At 40.9% G+C, this 15,642-nt stretch overlaps 1 protein-coding gene across 1 annotated transcript; it reads left to right on the top strand.

The window, feature by feature from the left end:
• The first annotated feature begins 10,665 nt into the window (after positions 1 to 10,665).
• Positions 10,666 to 13,657, top strand: NOG (noggin). The gene has a single exon (XM_088473340.1). The coding sequence runs from the start codon at positions 11,222 to 11,224 to the stop codon at positions 11,891 to 11,893; it is 672 nt and encodes a 223-aa protein (XP_088329466.1). The 5' UTR covers positions 10,666 to 11,221; the 3' UTR covers positions 11,894 to 13,657.
• The last annotated feature ends 1,985 nt before the right edge of the window (positions 13,658 to 15,642 follow it).

Consider the following 15,642-nt stretch of genomic DNA (forward strand, 5'->3'; position numbering starts at 1 on the left):
TGACTTGACACATATACACCTACCTCCTGGAGAGTGTTCTTGATTTGGCCAACTGTTGTGAAGGGGTTTTTCTTCACCAGGGAAATAATTCTTCTGTCATCCACCACAGTTGTTTTCTGTGGTCTTCCGGGTCTTTTGGTGTTGCTGAGCTCTCCGGTGCGTTCTTTCTTTTTAAGAATGTTCCAAACAGTTGATTTGGACACACCTAATGTTTTTGCTGTCTCTCTGATGGGTTTGTTTTGATTTTTTAGCCTAATGATGGCTTGCTTTACTGATAGTGACAGCTCTTTGGATCTCATATTGAGAGTCGACAGCAACTGATTCCAAATGCAAATGTCACACCTAGAATCAACTCCAGACCTTTTACCTGCTTAATTGATAATGAAATAATGAGGGAATAGCCCACACCTGTCCATGAATAGCTTTTGAGTTGATAGTCCCATTACTTTTGGCCCCTTAAAAAGTGGGAGGCACATATAGAAACCGTTGTAATTCCTACACCGTTCACCTGATTTGGATGTAATTACCCTCAAATTAAATCTGAAAGTCTGCAGTTAAAGCACATCTTGTTTGTTTCATTTCAAAGCCACAGTGGTGGTGAATAGAGGCCGAAATATGAACATTCTGTCAATGTCCCAATATTTATGCACCTGACTGTATATATATATATATATATATATATATATATATATATATATATATATATGGAATAAAGATTTCTATTCAGATATATCGTGGTGGTGGTTCTCCCTAGAGCCAAGACAGTTAATATTATAAAGAGGGATTGCAAAGCAAATTACGGGACTCTTACGTGGGGCAGACTTAAAACTATATAATGTAATAAATGTTTATTGAAAATCTAACTTTTATTTCTATATATTTTCATAAAATAGATAAAGAACTTAATATGGTGTGTGAGTCACCAGTTCTTCATATAGTGATTGTGGCTTGAAAGCCTCTAATAACACTGTATCATATAGTAATATGTCAAAATAGATATGTCAAATACAATGGGGGGTATCCAATTAGCTCTGAAAAATTTTCGGGCGTAAAAAACGGGGGTTTTTCGCCGATGTTTGGGTGTCTTTTGACTTTTTTTTTGTGCTGTCTAATTAAACCCCGTTTATTACACACGAAAATGTTCTGTTTTTCGTTCGAAAATACATAAGATCCACGAAAAGTAGCGAACCTATGTATTTTTTCTGCTGCAATCAGGAGAAAAACAGCTTCTTATTAGGGATTTGGTTTCGCATGCCTAAGACAGGTGAAACCAAATCCCTGATAAGTGCCGGCTTTGGGGCTAATTGGATAGCCGCGGGCGAGGTAATTAACCGCGGCTAATTGGATACCCCCCAATGTATAGTTCTCTTTATCCAATACAGGCATAAATATAAAATTGATCCTCAGACGTGTTTGGATAATTGGCATAAATTGCTACGCATGCATATTTCTGGTCACAGATTCGCTAAAAATAGTTCCAGTAGTAAATATATTCAAAAAAGTTTTTTCGATATATAACCTTAAATAAAGACACTCTTAATCTCATACTCATACATCACTGATCATTACAAATGCTCATGTAAGTGTCACTATACAAAATGCTCACTACAGCATGAGTGGTAGACTGTACATATACTGCAGTCTAGTCTTAAATGGTACATCTATTAGTATTCAACCAGACAGAATTTGTATTGGGATCAATCATATATTAAAATAGAGAAGACATTTTATATTCATAGGAAAGCATTATAGATATATTATCTTCAAGATAGACCGGTATCTAAATCCAAATCAGCCATGTACAGGATATAGAGACACATACGGTTTGCCATGATTTCAGTAACTTTTTACATACATAAAACATCATCAGTCATATATGCAATATTGAAATTGCATATTGATATGAGCAATGTGGGTGTGTATTTTGCTGTAGTTGGGATACGTTCAGTATCCCAACACAGGGGATGCCAGAATTCTGGAACCGGCATCCCGACCTCCAGGATCCCGAAGGTAAGTTGCAAGGTTGGGAGAAGGGTTAGGGGTTTTGGGTTAGGCACTAGGGGAAAGGTTAGGTTCAGGCACCGGGAAGGGAGGGATAAGGGACCTCATTCAGAGCCGGACACTATTTGCGGTCGTTCGTTCAGAAAAAAGGGGTGGCTATTCAAATGAACCGTTCGCTCTTTGCGGTCTGTTCACGCCTCTATGTCTGAACGAGCGAACAAAACTTGTGGTCGTTTTTTGGATAACTACGCCCCCTGGCCACTCGCATCCTACGTCATGTCCGCTATTTATTAGATTAATCGAGTACATCGACCAGCGTATGAACTGCTCGCTATTCTTGTGGTTGGTTTTTCCTACCACAATCTTGCGAGCAGTTCTGACTATAAAATAACCCAGTGACGTGGTCAATGACGCTGCTGTATTAATTATGCACACCCATAAAACACCCGTTTTGGCCTTTAAGCACGCCTGCTTTCGGATCTCCACTCCCCGTTTGCAAGCACCTTCCCCTGTTACCACCCACATACGCCTCCTCCTGTCACTCAAAATAGCAGGCATTCACTATTTAGCGAACAAACGATTTTCGGCCGCACTGACTGGTTCGCGCATGCGTATTACGATCCGTACGCATGCGCAGTTGGGCAAACATCGCTCGGAACGAACGAGCGGCCGCTTACGAGCGGCCGCTTACGAGCGGCTCTGAATCAGGCCCAAGGTACGGAGAGGGGGAGGGTTAGGATACCTGTCGAAAAGGTGTCTGTATCCTAAACCTATCAAGATGCCGGCATCGTGATTTTGACCACCGGGATCCTGGGCGCCGGGATCCCGTACCCATTCCTCTGTAGATAATAAGTATAACACAAAGTTATACCAAGTATTGAATGACTGATGAGAGAGCAGTAGGGCACTGGAAAAATAGATGCACTGAGGACCTGATTCAGACCCGGAAGCTAAGGTGCGAATGCATGCTATGGGCGATTGTTGCGCGTCTGCGCATGCATATGCTGTTCGAGCCATGTGCACTCGTAGTACACAGACTGGACGCTACTTTGAGTGACAGTGCCATTTGTGGGTGTGAACGGGGGAGTGGTGCGGCGAACACAAGCGTGTCTGGACGTCAAGACGGCGTTTAGTGGGCGTCCATAATTACCATGGGAGCGTCATTGTACACGTCACCTGGTTGTATTTGAGCCTGCAGTGAATGCAGTGTTTGCGGTGGGGTAGGGGCCACCTCAAGGGCTGCGAGCAGCTCCGATGGCTCTCGATGAAACTGATTAATCACACACTTCCTGGAGATGATCTGTGCTAAGATAGAAAAAAGTGGGCGTCTTTAAACCGGCATGCGTTCACTCTGCCGTCGCTTTCTAAGACATGCCTGGCTGTGCAATCGCGGCATTTGCATTTCCGCCCCCTGACTGCAGCAAGAGAACGCAGCTTAGCGTGCGGGTCTGAATCGCATCCTGAGTGCTGATACAGTCAATATGGGAGTTAGGTGACCCCTGGTGTATTGCAGGAGTCAGATGCATCCAGAGTGGGCACAAGCTTGCATCACACGGACATGCATCTGTGCAATGGAATTTGTGACGTTTTGCTCTACTCTGTTGCTGTAGATTGTAGATCTTTTGCTCTAGCCCCATTGTAGGATGCTGCTGACCTTTTTTAAGGCCTTTACAAATAAATTCTTACAATAATAAATGAAACTTAGAAGTAATAACATTTGATTCATAAACTATAACATTCACTGAAAAGCATATAAAATACATGAAATGTAAAACAAAAGAACTCAAACAAGTATATAAAGGACCAAAATATCATCAAACTAACAAATGTCATCTCTAGCTGTTATTCACATTAGACACAACAGAGAGGGTGAAAGATAGCTCTATGGGAGGGGAGAGTTTGCTGATAGGATGATTCTACAGGAAACACTGTATCCACACATTGATTCACAAATAATGAAACAATGTATTGAAATTTCGTAAAATAAGTCACAAACTGGATTAAAAATCTTTTTATTTCTACTACGTTGCCTGCAGCCAGGCCTCAGGCACCAGAATTAAGTAGAGGAGCCGGAGCCTACTCCCAGTGATACAGGCTCCCCCACAGAGTACAAAAAGTATATGAGTGGGGGCTCAGGGGGGAGCCTCGGGGTAGGTGAGATAATGAGACATGGGCACTATGAATGTTTGTGTCATTCTGCCTAAAATGGTTATCAGACAGAGGATCACATGAGGGCTATTTCATGAGTGAGAAGTGTATTACCAGGGAGAGGTAGGGTTGCAAATGAATTACAGGTTGGGCAGTGAGAAAATAAATTACAGGGGGAAATAAGGTTGATAAACTGAATACAGGGAGGAAGGGATTTGTGGACTCAATGATACTGTCCCACACAACCAAGACTTTATTCTGAAGGCATCGCATTGCTTGCTAATTGCTAATCTCGCTTACTCCAGGCTGGCCGTGCCCCCTCTATGGACTTATCACACACGTGGTCCATTCCAGCAGGGCAAATGCTATTTAATCACCATATCGCAAACTCTTATTTTACACTTTCACACAAATCATACTTTGTTCTTGATGGTCTCATTTCTAAATGCATTTAAAATTGCCCATTTGATTTTAAACCTGCATATTATTTTTTTTGTACTTTATACTACACAATGTGTCCAGACCTAGTGTTTTGTACTGTCATTACCACACAGTCGTTTTTTTATTGTGTATTACTGATAGTGTGGTAAATCATTTTGCTAATGCTAGAGTATAGTGTTCAATAAAACAATTCAATGTGGCCAGGTGCAAATTGTCTTCTTCATTTCTTCCTTTTATTATTTGAAGTTTGAGGTGTTTTCAGGCGTTTCCTTCATTCTCTACAGTCTCACATTTTGCACTATATATTCTTGGTCCATTGAAGTACATACACCAGGGCATTGACACTTTACTGAGGTTTTAAAGTGTTATAACACATAAAAAAGGATGCAGCATACATTATCTCACCTGGAACTCACATCATAGGCTATTGTATTTCATGATGAAACAGAAATGATGTGATTGTCACCATGGAGTAGGAGAAGATATTACCTCCCTGCCTGTCTGCTGACACTAAAAGGGGCATGATGTACTAAGGGGTGATATGCGTTGAAAACTCGCATTTCCATATGTACCAAGCTCCGGACTTGGATTCATTCCGGAGCTTGGACCCAGTGGGTAATGCCATCTTTAGAAGGCTATGGGCTTCTCTTTGCAACTTCCCCTGAGAAGGATCCAATGGGTTCCCTTCCAGCACTCCCCACATCACCCGTGTCCTTCTGCAGATGTGCAGAAGTTTGCCAGAGGGACTTCTGGGTTATAAACTCAGAAGTCCCTCTATCGCAAAGAACAGCTCTTACTGGGAGAGCTGCCCTTTACGATTTTCTAGGTACAAACCGCCGATATTATCTCCGGTATGTATCCGATAATTGGCAGAATGTACAGCATTGCAGATGGAGTGCTTAGTACATCTCACCCTATGATCCTTACCTTGACTGCACTGACCAGCAGCATCACATCATGTCAATGACAGTGCCAGGAGCCGGGCAGGTTGAGGCTATATTTGCGGCAGAGTGGGGGGCCCCAAAGTGTGGCTTACCTTGGGCGACCTCCCCCTTTTAATCTGGCCCCACAAAGAGGGACACTGCGTAAAGTACTACAGACCATTAACACAATTTTGCAACAGCAGATAAAATCCAAGTAGACTTAGCAAAACTACATGGTTGCTTACATAAAATTAGTGTTTAATGTGCTTCATAGTGAGTGCCCATGGGACTTATTCATCATTGGGGGCCGTAAGGCCCCTGATGATTAAGTATCTACCTCGCCACGGGGGTTACTTATCACCGGAGCAATTCATCATTGCTCCGGTGTGGGGACAGCCGCTTCGAAAACCAGATGTCCCCACGATTAGTAGCACTGCTACAGAAGTAGCAACATTGCTTACCTGTTCCCGTCGCTGGCTTCTGCGCATGTATCACCTGAAGTCACGCATGCGCAAAGCCGCCAGGAAGGCAGTGAAGAAGCGGCTGAGGGATCCCTCTTCGCATCCACCGAACTCCTTCCCATACAAAGGAGTGGGGCTATGAGAATAAGCGCGAACTGAAGATGGCGTTTATTCTCGCAGGCAAACTCCGAAAACTTTTAAGTTTTTGAACTTTGCTTAATATCAGATTGTCCTATTGGACCCCTGATGATGAATGGCCTAATATCTTTAATATGCGGAAACTAGCGTTTCCGCATAGTTAGCGGGACATTTAAGTGTTGATGAATAGTGCAGACAAACAGTATTTCAATAATAGCTTGCTGTTTATCAACCATCACTTATATGCATATTGGTCTTGTGACATCCTAAAGGGCATTTTTATTATTGACCACATTTTAGCACCCTAGTAATGATAATTTATTACTGAAGTCTTTTACTTCTGGGGTCAAACACGGCAGAGTTACTGAGTATGTACAGTCATGGGACTGAGCAATTTCAAACCACCATTCCCACAGTGAGATCGGAAACAATTATAGCATTAGTTATGAGGAGGCAAGCTAAACGTTTTGGAGCTTGATATATTCTGCAATATCGTGGTCCTTATAGAAAGCTACGGGAACTACTCCAGTGACCAACAATAGAGGGACCACAGTGTACAATGAATATACCCTCTTTGCCCATTCACATAAGTCTATGGATGCACATCTATAATGCCATGGTGATCTCATTCACATTTTACATTTCAGGAACATACCTCTCTTATGGGTATATTTACTAAAACTGTAACCATTTTACCACAAAGTATTCTTTCTTATTGCTTCTTAGCTAACTAGCTGTCTCAGCTTAGCCTTTATTTACCTCTGAGGTCTTTCACCACTGCCATTATCCCTGGTGTATGCACATTTACTAAACTGTGCATGTGCAGCTCAAGTTCCCTAAAAACAAAGCAGATCTGTGATTGGCTGGTGGTTACAATGCAGCAAAGCTACTGCTTATGGAAAGTACTGTATAACACATTCCAGAGATTATGTTTAGTTTGTTAAATTGATACTTTTTGCTGTCACCATAGAGCTCTACGGAAACCACTATATTTGACGGAAACTGAGTTGACATTGGAGAAATTCACAAATTGAGTGTGTGTGACAGAAGAACATAGTTGCCAGTGCCGTAAGAGGACTTTTTGGCGTCCTGTGCTGGCCACACACACTGAGCACATGATGTCATACTGAGGTGGGTGGGGCCACCTACTGCTGGGAAGAACTGCACTTCCTGCAGAAAGCCTTGTGCGTCCATGGGATGCCCTGGTTGGCACTTCAGCAGAGATTCTGACTGCAGGGTGCCATTTCATACACCCTGCTAGCCGGATGCAGGAACCGTGGGGCAGCGACGGTGCTGCCCACAGGGCTCTGTGCTGTGGCATTGCTCACACACATGGGTTCTTAATCAAGTTATGACATGTTTACTGTAAAACAGTAATTTCCCCAAACTTTTCACCTGCTTTGGGGCTGTGAAAAAAAGCTGCATTAAATCCTGTGGAAAGTTAATGTGAGTTAATTTTCGTGGCTAATTGGATAGCAAACAACTTGTATGCCCCTATAAGTTTTCATTTCAAAAATAAAAAGTGCTACTATATATTCAAATTGTTTGAGTGTAATATACAGCTTAGTATCTCTAATGCAGTGTGAGTGGCTTTCCGCTGCATCTGCAATGTGACTAATGCTGGTTACACAGTATGTAATATGTTGCTCAATCAGCCGACGAATTACATATCGCATAGTGCATCTGTACGTGTACAGAAGATATGTCTGTCAATGATATCGATCACAGACATATTTTATTGGTCCTGCAGCACAGCCGATGCCAATACCTGACTGCCCGCACACTGACTGTAGGAATCGCCGACACTCAACTCTCAACTGGACAAGCAAATTTAAATGCCCGCCCAGTTGTGATGTCAGGTCAGATATATATTGAGCAGCGGTTTGGTAAATGTGTATTGGCTTACCATTTGACCGATCCAGCGATGGATCCATGGGTTGGCGGACAAGTCGGCCAGGTGTGCACCCATCATAACACGCAAAATTTAAAGAAAGTCTCAGTCGCCGCCGAGCATCTCGCCCTGTATAGCATAAAGACACTCAATCTATAAGGACAGATCTGTAGGTCCCACTTCTCTGTGAAGACCTAGTAACTTGTATCTGTGTTTACAAGGTAATTGTGATCCAATCAGTAGCCATTGAATAGGAATAATGAGTTAATGTGTTTGGTTTCCCTTAACTCAGAGATACATTGTAACAGGATGTGAATTAGTCAAATTGTAACATTAACTGCGATCTAATCTGAATCAGTGGCATTGTTATTTTAACATGGAACTTCCCATTAAGCAATACAGAGTGTGCTATTCATTGTAATTTCCTATCATCACCAATACATGAAGCTTGTTACACCTCCTAAATGATTACATCCAATCCATAATATCGCAATTTCATATTGACAGAATTATCTACAATCAGTTTCAGTTCTTCTGATGGAATTTACATGCTAATGAATTGCAACCGTATTGTATGTTATAGAGGGATCAATATTTGGTTTGAAGAGGAATTTCATCCACGAGTGCCCCTATATTAACTGTGGAACTCGGACTACATATTAACATTAAGGATACAGTAAAATGTGGTGCAAATTATTTATTTTCATTGACTTTGGGAAGATATGCAGGTTTATTTATTACAATATGTAAAATTACATAGATATAGAAATCTATCTATCTATCTATCTATCTATCTATCTATCTATCTATCTATCTATCTATCTATCATATATTATTGGCACCAGTCCCTGACTTGGGGGGCACACAATATAGTTACAGAATGGTCACTCATAATGAAAAGAGAACACAGTATCAAGGACAGGAGTTATGAAACAAACGAAGATTGTGGATAAATAAAAAAAAATGTGGCTTAAAAGTAGCACGTCAGTGTGTCCATACAAAATGATCTTTCCATTCATGAACTGCATTGTAAACTACACATTTTCAGTACTGCATGAGTGTATCACATTTATTCAACACCCCCTGCTCACCTCATTCATCTCTTAAACCACCCCAAATCCCCAGAAAAACTAAATATTTGAGGAAGGGGAGAAAGGAATTTGCGGATGTCACATTAGTGAAGCAGCAATTCATCATGTTTGGATTACACAATTAGTTGGCATTAGTGTGGGCTGATTTTATATGGTGCTTGGGGCTATCAGTAAAATATTGTCTAGATTTCATGATATGTTTTAAAATATTTCAGTGTATATATAATTGCTAATGAGCCTTGTTTGTTGTGTTAAAGAGACCTCTAACGTTTAGTTGCTGGTTATTGAGATCACAGCTCAGTTCTCACAACTGCAATATGACTTCTGTTTTGCTGGATAATACAACTCCTACAATCTTTCTATGTCCAAAATGATCACAAAGATTCGGGACTGGCATTGTGGTGAGTTTTGTAATAATTCACTTCAAATGCTTTCTGGGGCCACAATTTGCTAGACTGAAGTCTGCGATTCATTAAGTGTTTTGATCTAGTAAAGAGTTAATATTTGGGTTAATTTATTATAAACTAAAGCAGAGTACAGCGTTCCGATTTTCCTTGTAAAGTGGGATTATGTGTGTGATCGCCACGGGAAGCCCATAGTAAGGAACTTTCACCAAAGAATTTATTACACAGGCGAAAATGTGGACACTTTGCTGGGAGCCGGAGACTGCAGATCCTTACCTAGCATGATATATAGAGCAGCGAGGAGGTATAAAGACAAACACGCAGCATTCTGGCTCCACAAGGCTTCAGCACAGGCGCCCTCATAAAACCAAAGATAAACAGTTTATCAGTTCTCTATTGGAGATGCCCACGAAGCAAGACAACAGTCCTATACCGCATGGAAGTATGTGATTGGGGATGTAATGAGCGGCTGCATTATATATATATATATATATATATATATATATATATATATATATATATATACTACAGACAAATACTTCAACATTTTATTTAGAAGTGTTGATTAAAACAGACTCCACACTAGATATGTTGGCTAGTCATTTGCAACTTTAAAGTCAGTTTGCAAATTGGACAGCAGGTCTTAAGTAAATGATTTTGTGTCACTAGTATCTATCATATATATATATATATATATATATATATATATATATATATATATATAAATAAAATCTCCCATCTCCATATGACTCTACAGATATACATGTGTATATACTCTATCTCTAAATATATATGATCTCTATCTCCATGTTGCCATCATATGTTTATCTCATTATTTATCTAATTTATCTAAATATCTATATAGTCTATTTAGCTTGACATAGACAAAAACAACTACTGGTTACTTCTACTGCAGCCACATAGTGGATTACATAAACCTGTATGGATATATGCTCACACAGTAATGTATTTGCTGAACACAGTGCACTGAGTGCATATACATACTGCTGAGTATTCCCCGTTTATTTAAACATAGAATGACGGGTGTGTATACAACATGAGACCTCCCAGCAGAGGGCGCCAGACTCCGGGTGCAGCCTGCACGGAAAAGCAGGAGGACCCCCCTTCACATCCACCATTCGAGGGAGGTGTCAGCCAGGCAGCCAACCATGAGCACAGGCCATAACACTACTTATACATGAATGACATCGCAGCCGTATGGAGTCCGTCTAATTTAGATGATCCAGAGCAGCCAGAGGGACGAGGTGCAGAGCTGCGCTGCAGGACGGTGAGAGAGACCTGAACTGCAGAACGGGGAGAGAGAGCTGGCACAGAGTGAAGCAGGCAGCACCCTGGGGATTGCATGGACAGACTTAAGGATTTCCCTGACTTTATCTGCACCCAGGGGTCCTGACACAACAGCCTGCTCTGGGGACTGTGTATTATCCTCTGCTGGAGAAATTGAGTCTCTGGTTACCATGGTGATCCAGCTGAAAGTGGAGAATATTTAACAAGAGGGAGCAGGAGCCGGCAGGCAGACACGCTGGTGCCATCAGGGCTGCTGTGCAACACTCCGTCCCAGCCTCTGCTGCGCTGACATGAGAAGAGGGGGTCCCAGATCTTTTGCACCCCAGTGACGCCCCTCACCCACTCCCATGCATCATTTATGATTCCCGTGAAGAGAGGACACCGTGGTCAGTGACTTTGCCTGGCTCCTTGCAGCATGGATCACCCCCAGTGCCTTGTGACTATATATGCCCTAGTGGTCTTCCTGGTGGGACTCAGACTAGACCAAGCAGTCTGCCAGCACTACCTGCACATCAGACCAGCTCCTAGTGAAAAGCTGCCACTGGTGGATCTTATTGAGCACCCGGATCCCATCTTCGACCCCAAGGAGAAGGATCTGAACGAAACTGAGCTGAGGACTGTCCTGGGTGGACACTTTGACCCCAACTTCATGGCCATCAACCTGCCCGAGGAGCGGCTGGGGGTGGAGGACCTGGCAGAACTTGACCTGCTCCTCAGGCAGAAGCCCTCTGGGGCCATGCCAGCCGAAATCAAAGGACTGGAGTTCTATGAGGGTCTTCAGGGCAAGAAGCACAGGCTGAGCAAGAAGCTGAGGAGGAAGCTGCAGATGTGGCTCTGGTCCCAGACCTTCTGCCCGGTGCTATACACGTGGAATGACTTGGGCGTCAGGTTCTGGCCCCGTTACATGAAAGTGGGGAGTTGCTACACTAAGAGGTCTTGTTCTGTACCAGAGGGGATGGTGTGCAAGGTCTCCAAGTCCATGCATCTGACCATCTTAAGGTGGCGATGCCAGCGCCGGGCGCTTCAGCGCTGCACGTGGATACCCATACAGTACCCCATCATATCGGAGTGCAAGTGCTCCTGCTAAAGGACTATTATTCTATGGAAGGACTCAGCAAAGAGACATCGCTTCGTCGTTAATGTTGTATGCACTGTAATATGTAGGAATGTATATGTATGTATATATGGTACCAGTTTAAATTACTATTAAAAAAGGTCAGTATTATTCTTTTAAATAACCAGTGTCTACTGCATTCCCAAGGCAATTATTCTGGTTCAGTTCTATTTTGTTATGATTATTATTATTATTATTATTTTCCTAATGTTATCTGTATTTATATACAAACAGCACTTCGCATTGCGGAGCATTTTTTTGTTTTGTTTAAATTTATTATTATTTTTTTTTAAATGTAATTATTTTTTAATACTTTATTATAGATGCTATTTCCTTTATTTGGGGGGAGGGGGAGATGCAGCGATGGACCTCATAAAAAAAGAGTGAGAAATTACTTTTCAGCTACTGTACATACAGAGAACACATTTTTTTGGAGTAAAAAAAGTTAACTAAACTTGTAAATGAAGACTATCTGCTATTTATTCTTTTATCTTTATCCCTTTGTAGTAAAGAAACAGTGCAGATTAGAATTAAACCACTAAAATATTAAACTTTTGCAGTCTTTTTAATGTTCCAGACTTGTTGGTTGGTGAATGTTTAAGATTAATAGTATTACTTATTAGGCTGTATGCAGTTTAACAGTGCCAATATCAAATAATACTATTTTTTCCCCTAAAATTGGGACAAGGGATATATATATTGCTGGCAGGGGTGTAATTTCTAAGAAGGTGTCTTGTTTCTGCACTGGGGATAATGTGTAGTCATCTGCAGTCAGTAGAGTGTACTTGCTGAGGGCAGACTTGTTAGGGAGGAGGGAGTGGGTTAGCCCTCTTGATGGTGTCTCTGGTTTTGTACTGCCTGACATTGCTTTTGGAAAGAACACGTGTCTTTCACACCTACAATTGTGGTATGGCACTAGTGAAACATGACTCTTTGTCAAGACAGAGCCTCCCAGTTTAAAAGCAGCACACACGTTGCTGGCACTCACATGCCTGCTTGCTGCTGCCGCTGCTCTGTTTTCCTCACATTCAAGAAACACTGAACAAAAAAAAGACATGAGCATCAGCAAAACTGCAGTACAAAACCTAAATCTGCCCATTAGAAGGGTTACCAGAAGCTTTTACTGGATAACAGGGCAGGAGTGTACAGATCAGTCCTATCACTGAGAGCTAACATCTAGGTGGGCTGACATCAAAGTGTACTTGAAAAGGTGTCATCTCTGGTAATCCCCTTAGGGCAAGATCTCTGTATCTCGTGTGTGATTAATGGCATAAGTGACACAAACAGTGGTGACACTCTGAGCTGTCACCTAATTGTAAAGCTATTATGTAAAGTCAACAGTGACACCTACATTACAAAAGGATCTAGAGATATACAGTATAAGGTGATCAGGTGATTTACACTGAGGGAAAGCTCAGACCAGCCACTGCGATCATGAGGCTCAGATTTGCTTATAATGGCCATAAATTCATATACTTCATATTGCTGATATTCACCCTGATGTAACATAGAGCATTTATTTTAATATTTATTTAATAATCTCATTTAAGGGGCTGATGGCAGAGTTTGAAAGAGGCAAATAATACAGAAATGTATATCATTCAGCTATGTGATGCATGTAGAAATGTCATTTCTGTTGTTCAGTTGAAGTTAAAGTTAAGACTTCTGGAATAAAAATAAAACACAAGAAACTGCAGAGAAATTGCGCACATCAGTAAGGAATGTTCTAAAAATGGGCTTTGTGAAACGGTCGGCTGTCATGATAACACTCCCATATGGGGATTTCAAATGTTAGAGTGAGTTTAGTTATTTATCTTGGAGCAGGTTGTGTCACTTTCTAATGGGCCAATACATTATTCTAAAATAAAAACAGTAGTGACATGTCCGGCCACTATCAAAAAAAAACATAATACCTTGTTTTTCATTGCATAATCTGTAATATTATACTCCTAGTAATAACCCCTTTATTACCCTATGTCCCCCTTTAAATGACCATTCAACTTTCTTCAAGTTTGGGATGTAAAATGGTTTTCTTCAGAGAGATGTTTTGGAAATATATTGGAGAAAAATATTCTTTTTGATTCTGTTATTTATGGAGAAATACACATTTGCAAGACTCTGCTTTTTGTAGTTTGTGCAATCTGGGTCTCCAGGCCATGACAATACCAAGTACATACTAAGTACATGTAGTTTATTTTTATTTATTTATTTTTTTTAAAGAGAAAATACCTGTCATCTATGGAACATTTTATTTATTTCTATATTTAGTTTGAGCCGGCGCTGGGTTGTATAATAGGTTTGAACTTTGACAACACTAAAACATTCTTTGTAAATTGGGAGTAATGGAGCTACTTCCATCAGAACCAGTTTACATGGCTCAGATAATGCTAGCAGACAGAAGAGACATGATACAGGTCTTTCCTGCATGCCCCAAGACTGCCCTCTTCTGGGGGAAGTCCTTGTGACATCACTGTGGTGACATCAGAGTTTTTCCAGTAAAGATCAGAAAGCAACACATAGCGTCCTCTTAAAAGGCAATATGCTGCGATCGAAGTGCCATGATTCCTGGCCTCTTAGTAGTATTGTTCCTACTTTAATAAGAGTGTGAGCACCATTTTCTATTTGTCATTTTAAAATAGCAGTACAGGGTTAATCAGGCACTGCGCAGTCATTATAATACAAGTCTTTAACATCTATTGTTTTTCCATATCCTATTTATTCGTAGATGTTAAACATAGTCCTGTTACTCCTATAACTTAATTCTTTCCCATTCTGCATCCTGCAAGGGAACAGTTAAATCAAACTTTGGTACATTAATTAACTGTAGTATAGATGAAGATCTACATTATCCCTCCTTACAACAAAACGTCCTGCCCTCTCTGAGAATTCATTGTAAAAGGATTAAAAGTTAAATACCTTTCATTTAATTTTTTTTCATGTAATCTTGTGTGGCGCCTGTATGAGATGCTCAACATTTAAAATATTCCTAATGTGACTCCAGGCAAGCAAACATAACCGTAATTTATTTCAAGAAGAAAGAGGATATTCAGGTATTTGGGTTTATAAACTAGCAGCATTATGTATATTTGTTAGCCTCTGACAAATGCCCAAATAGCATTAAAATCAACCATTCATCACATATGAATTTATGCAAAAAAAACACTGTGTTTGTGGCCAAAACTTTTTTTTTTTCTCTTCGACACACTGCGTTTTTACTTGCAAAAAGGTTTATTTAAAAAACCAAAAGCAAGAGTTTTCTTTACTGGTAAACATGAACATTATATGAACAGAAGTATTTGCAACTGGGATTTGGGCCAAAAAGACTAAATGTCAACAAATGGAGCCCAGGGGTGGACTATTTGACAGGACTACACTCTCTCCCCCTGTTGACATATAATATTAAAGCAATTTGCTCACTCTGGAACACTGGCTGCATATAGACTTAGTGCACAGTGTCCTTCTGTGTCACCTCAGGGTGGCTGTGGCTAATTAGAAGAGGTCCCTTGTGAAAAACATAAATGTTGATGTGACTTCTGAAAGCAAGCTTTTGTAGCGACTATACAGAAATTAATCTAACCAAGCAAAGTCACTAGTGATTGTAAAAACAGACCAGGGAAATTAATTACCTACTGAACCTATGATTTCTGTACTTGAGCAAGTGTCAGTCAAGACATTCCTTTGCCATTCCTGCTTCAGAGTGAACAAAATAGTAAACCAAATTT

The sequence above is a fragment of the Taudactylus pleione genome, unplaced genomic scaffold (genome assembly GCF_031769625.1).
Source record: "Taudactylus pleione unplaced genomic scaffold, aTauple2 ptg000016l, whole genome shotgun sequence".
Taxonomy (NCBI): Eukaryota; Metazoa; Chordata; class Amphibia; order Anura; family Myobatrachidae; genus Taudactylus; species Taudactylus pleione.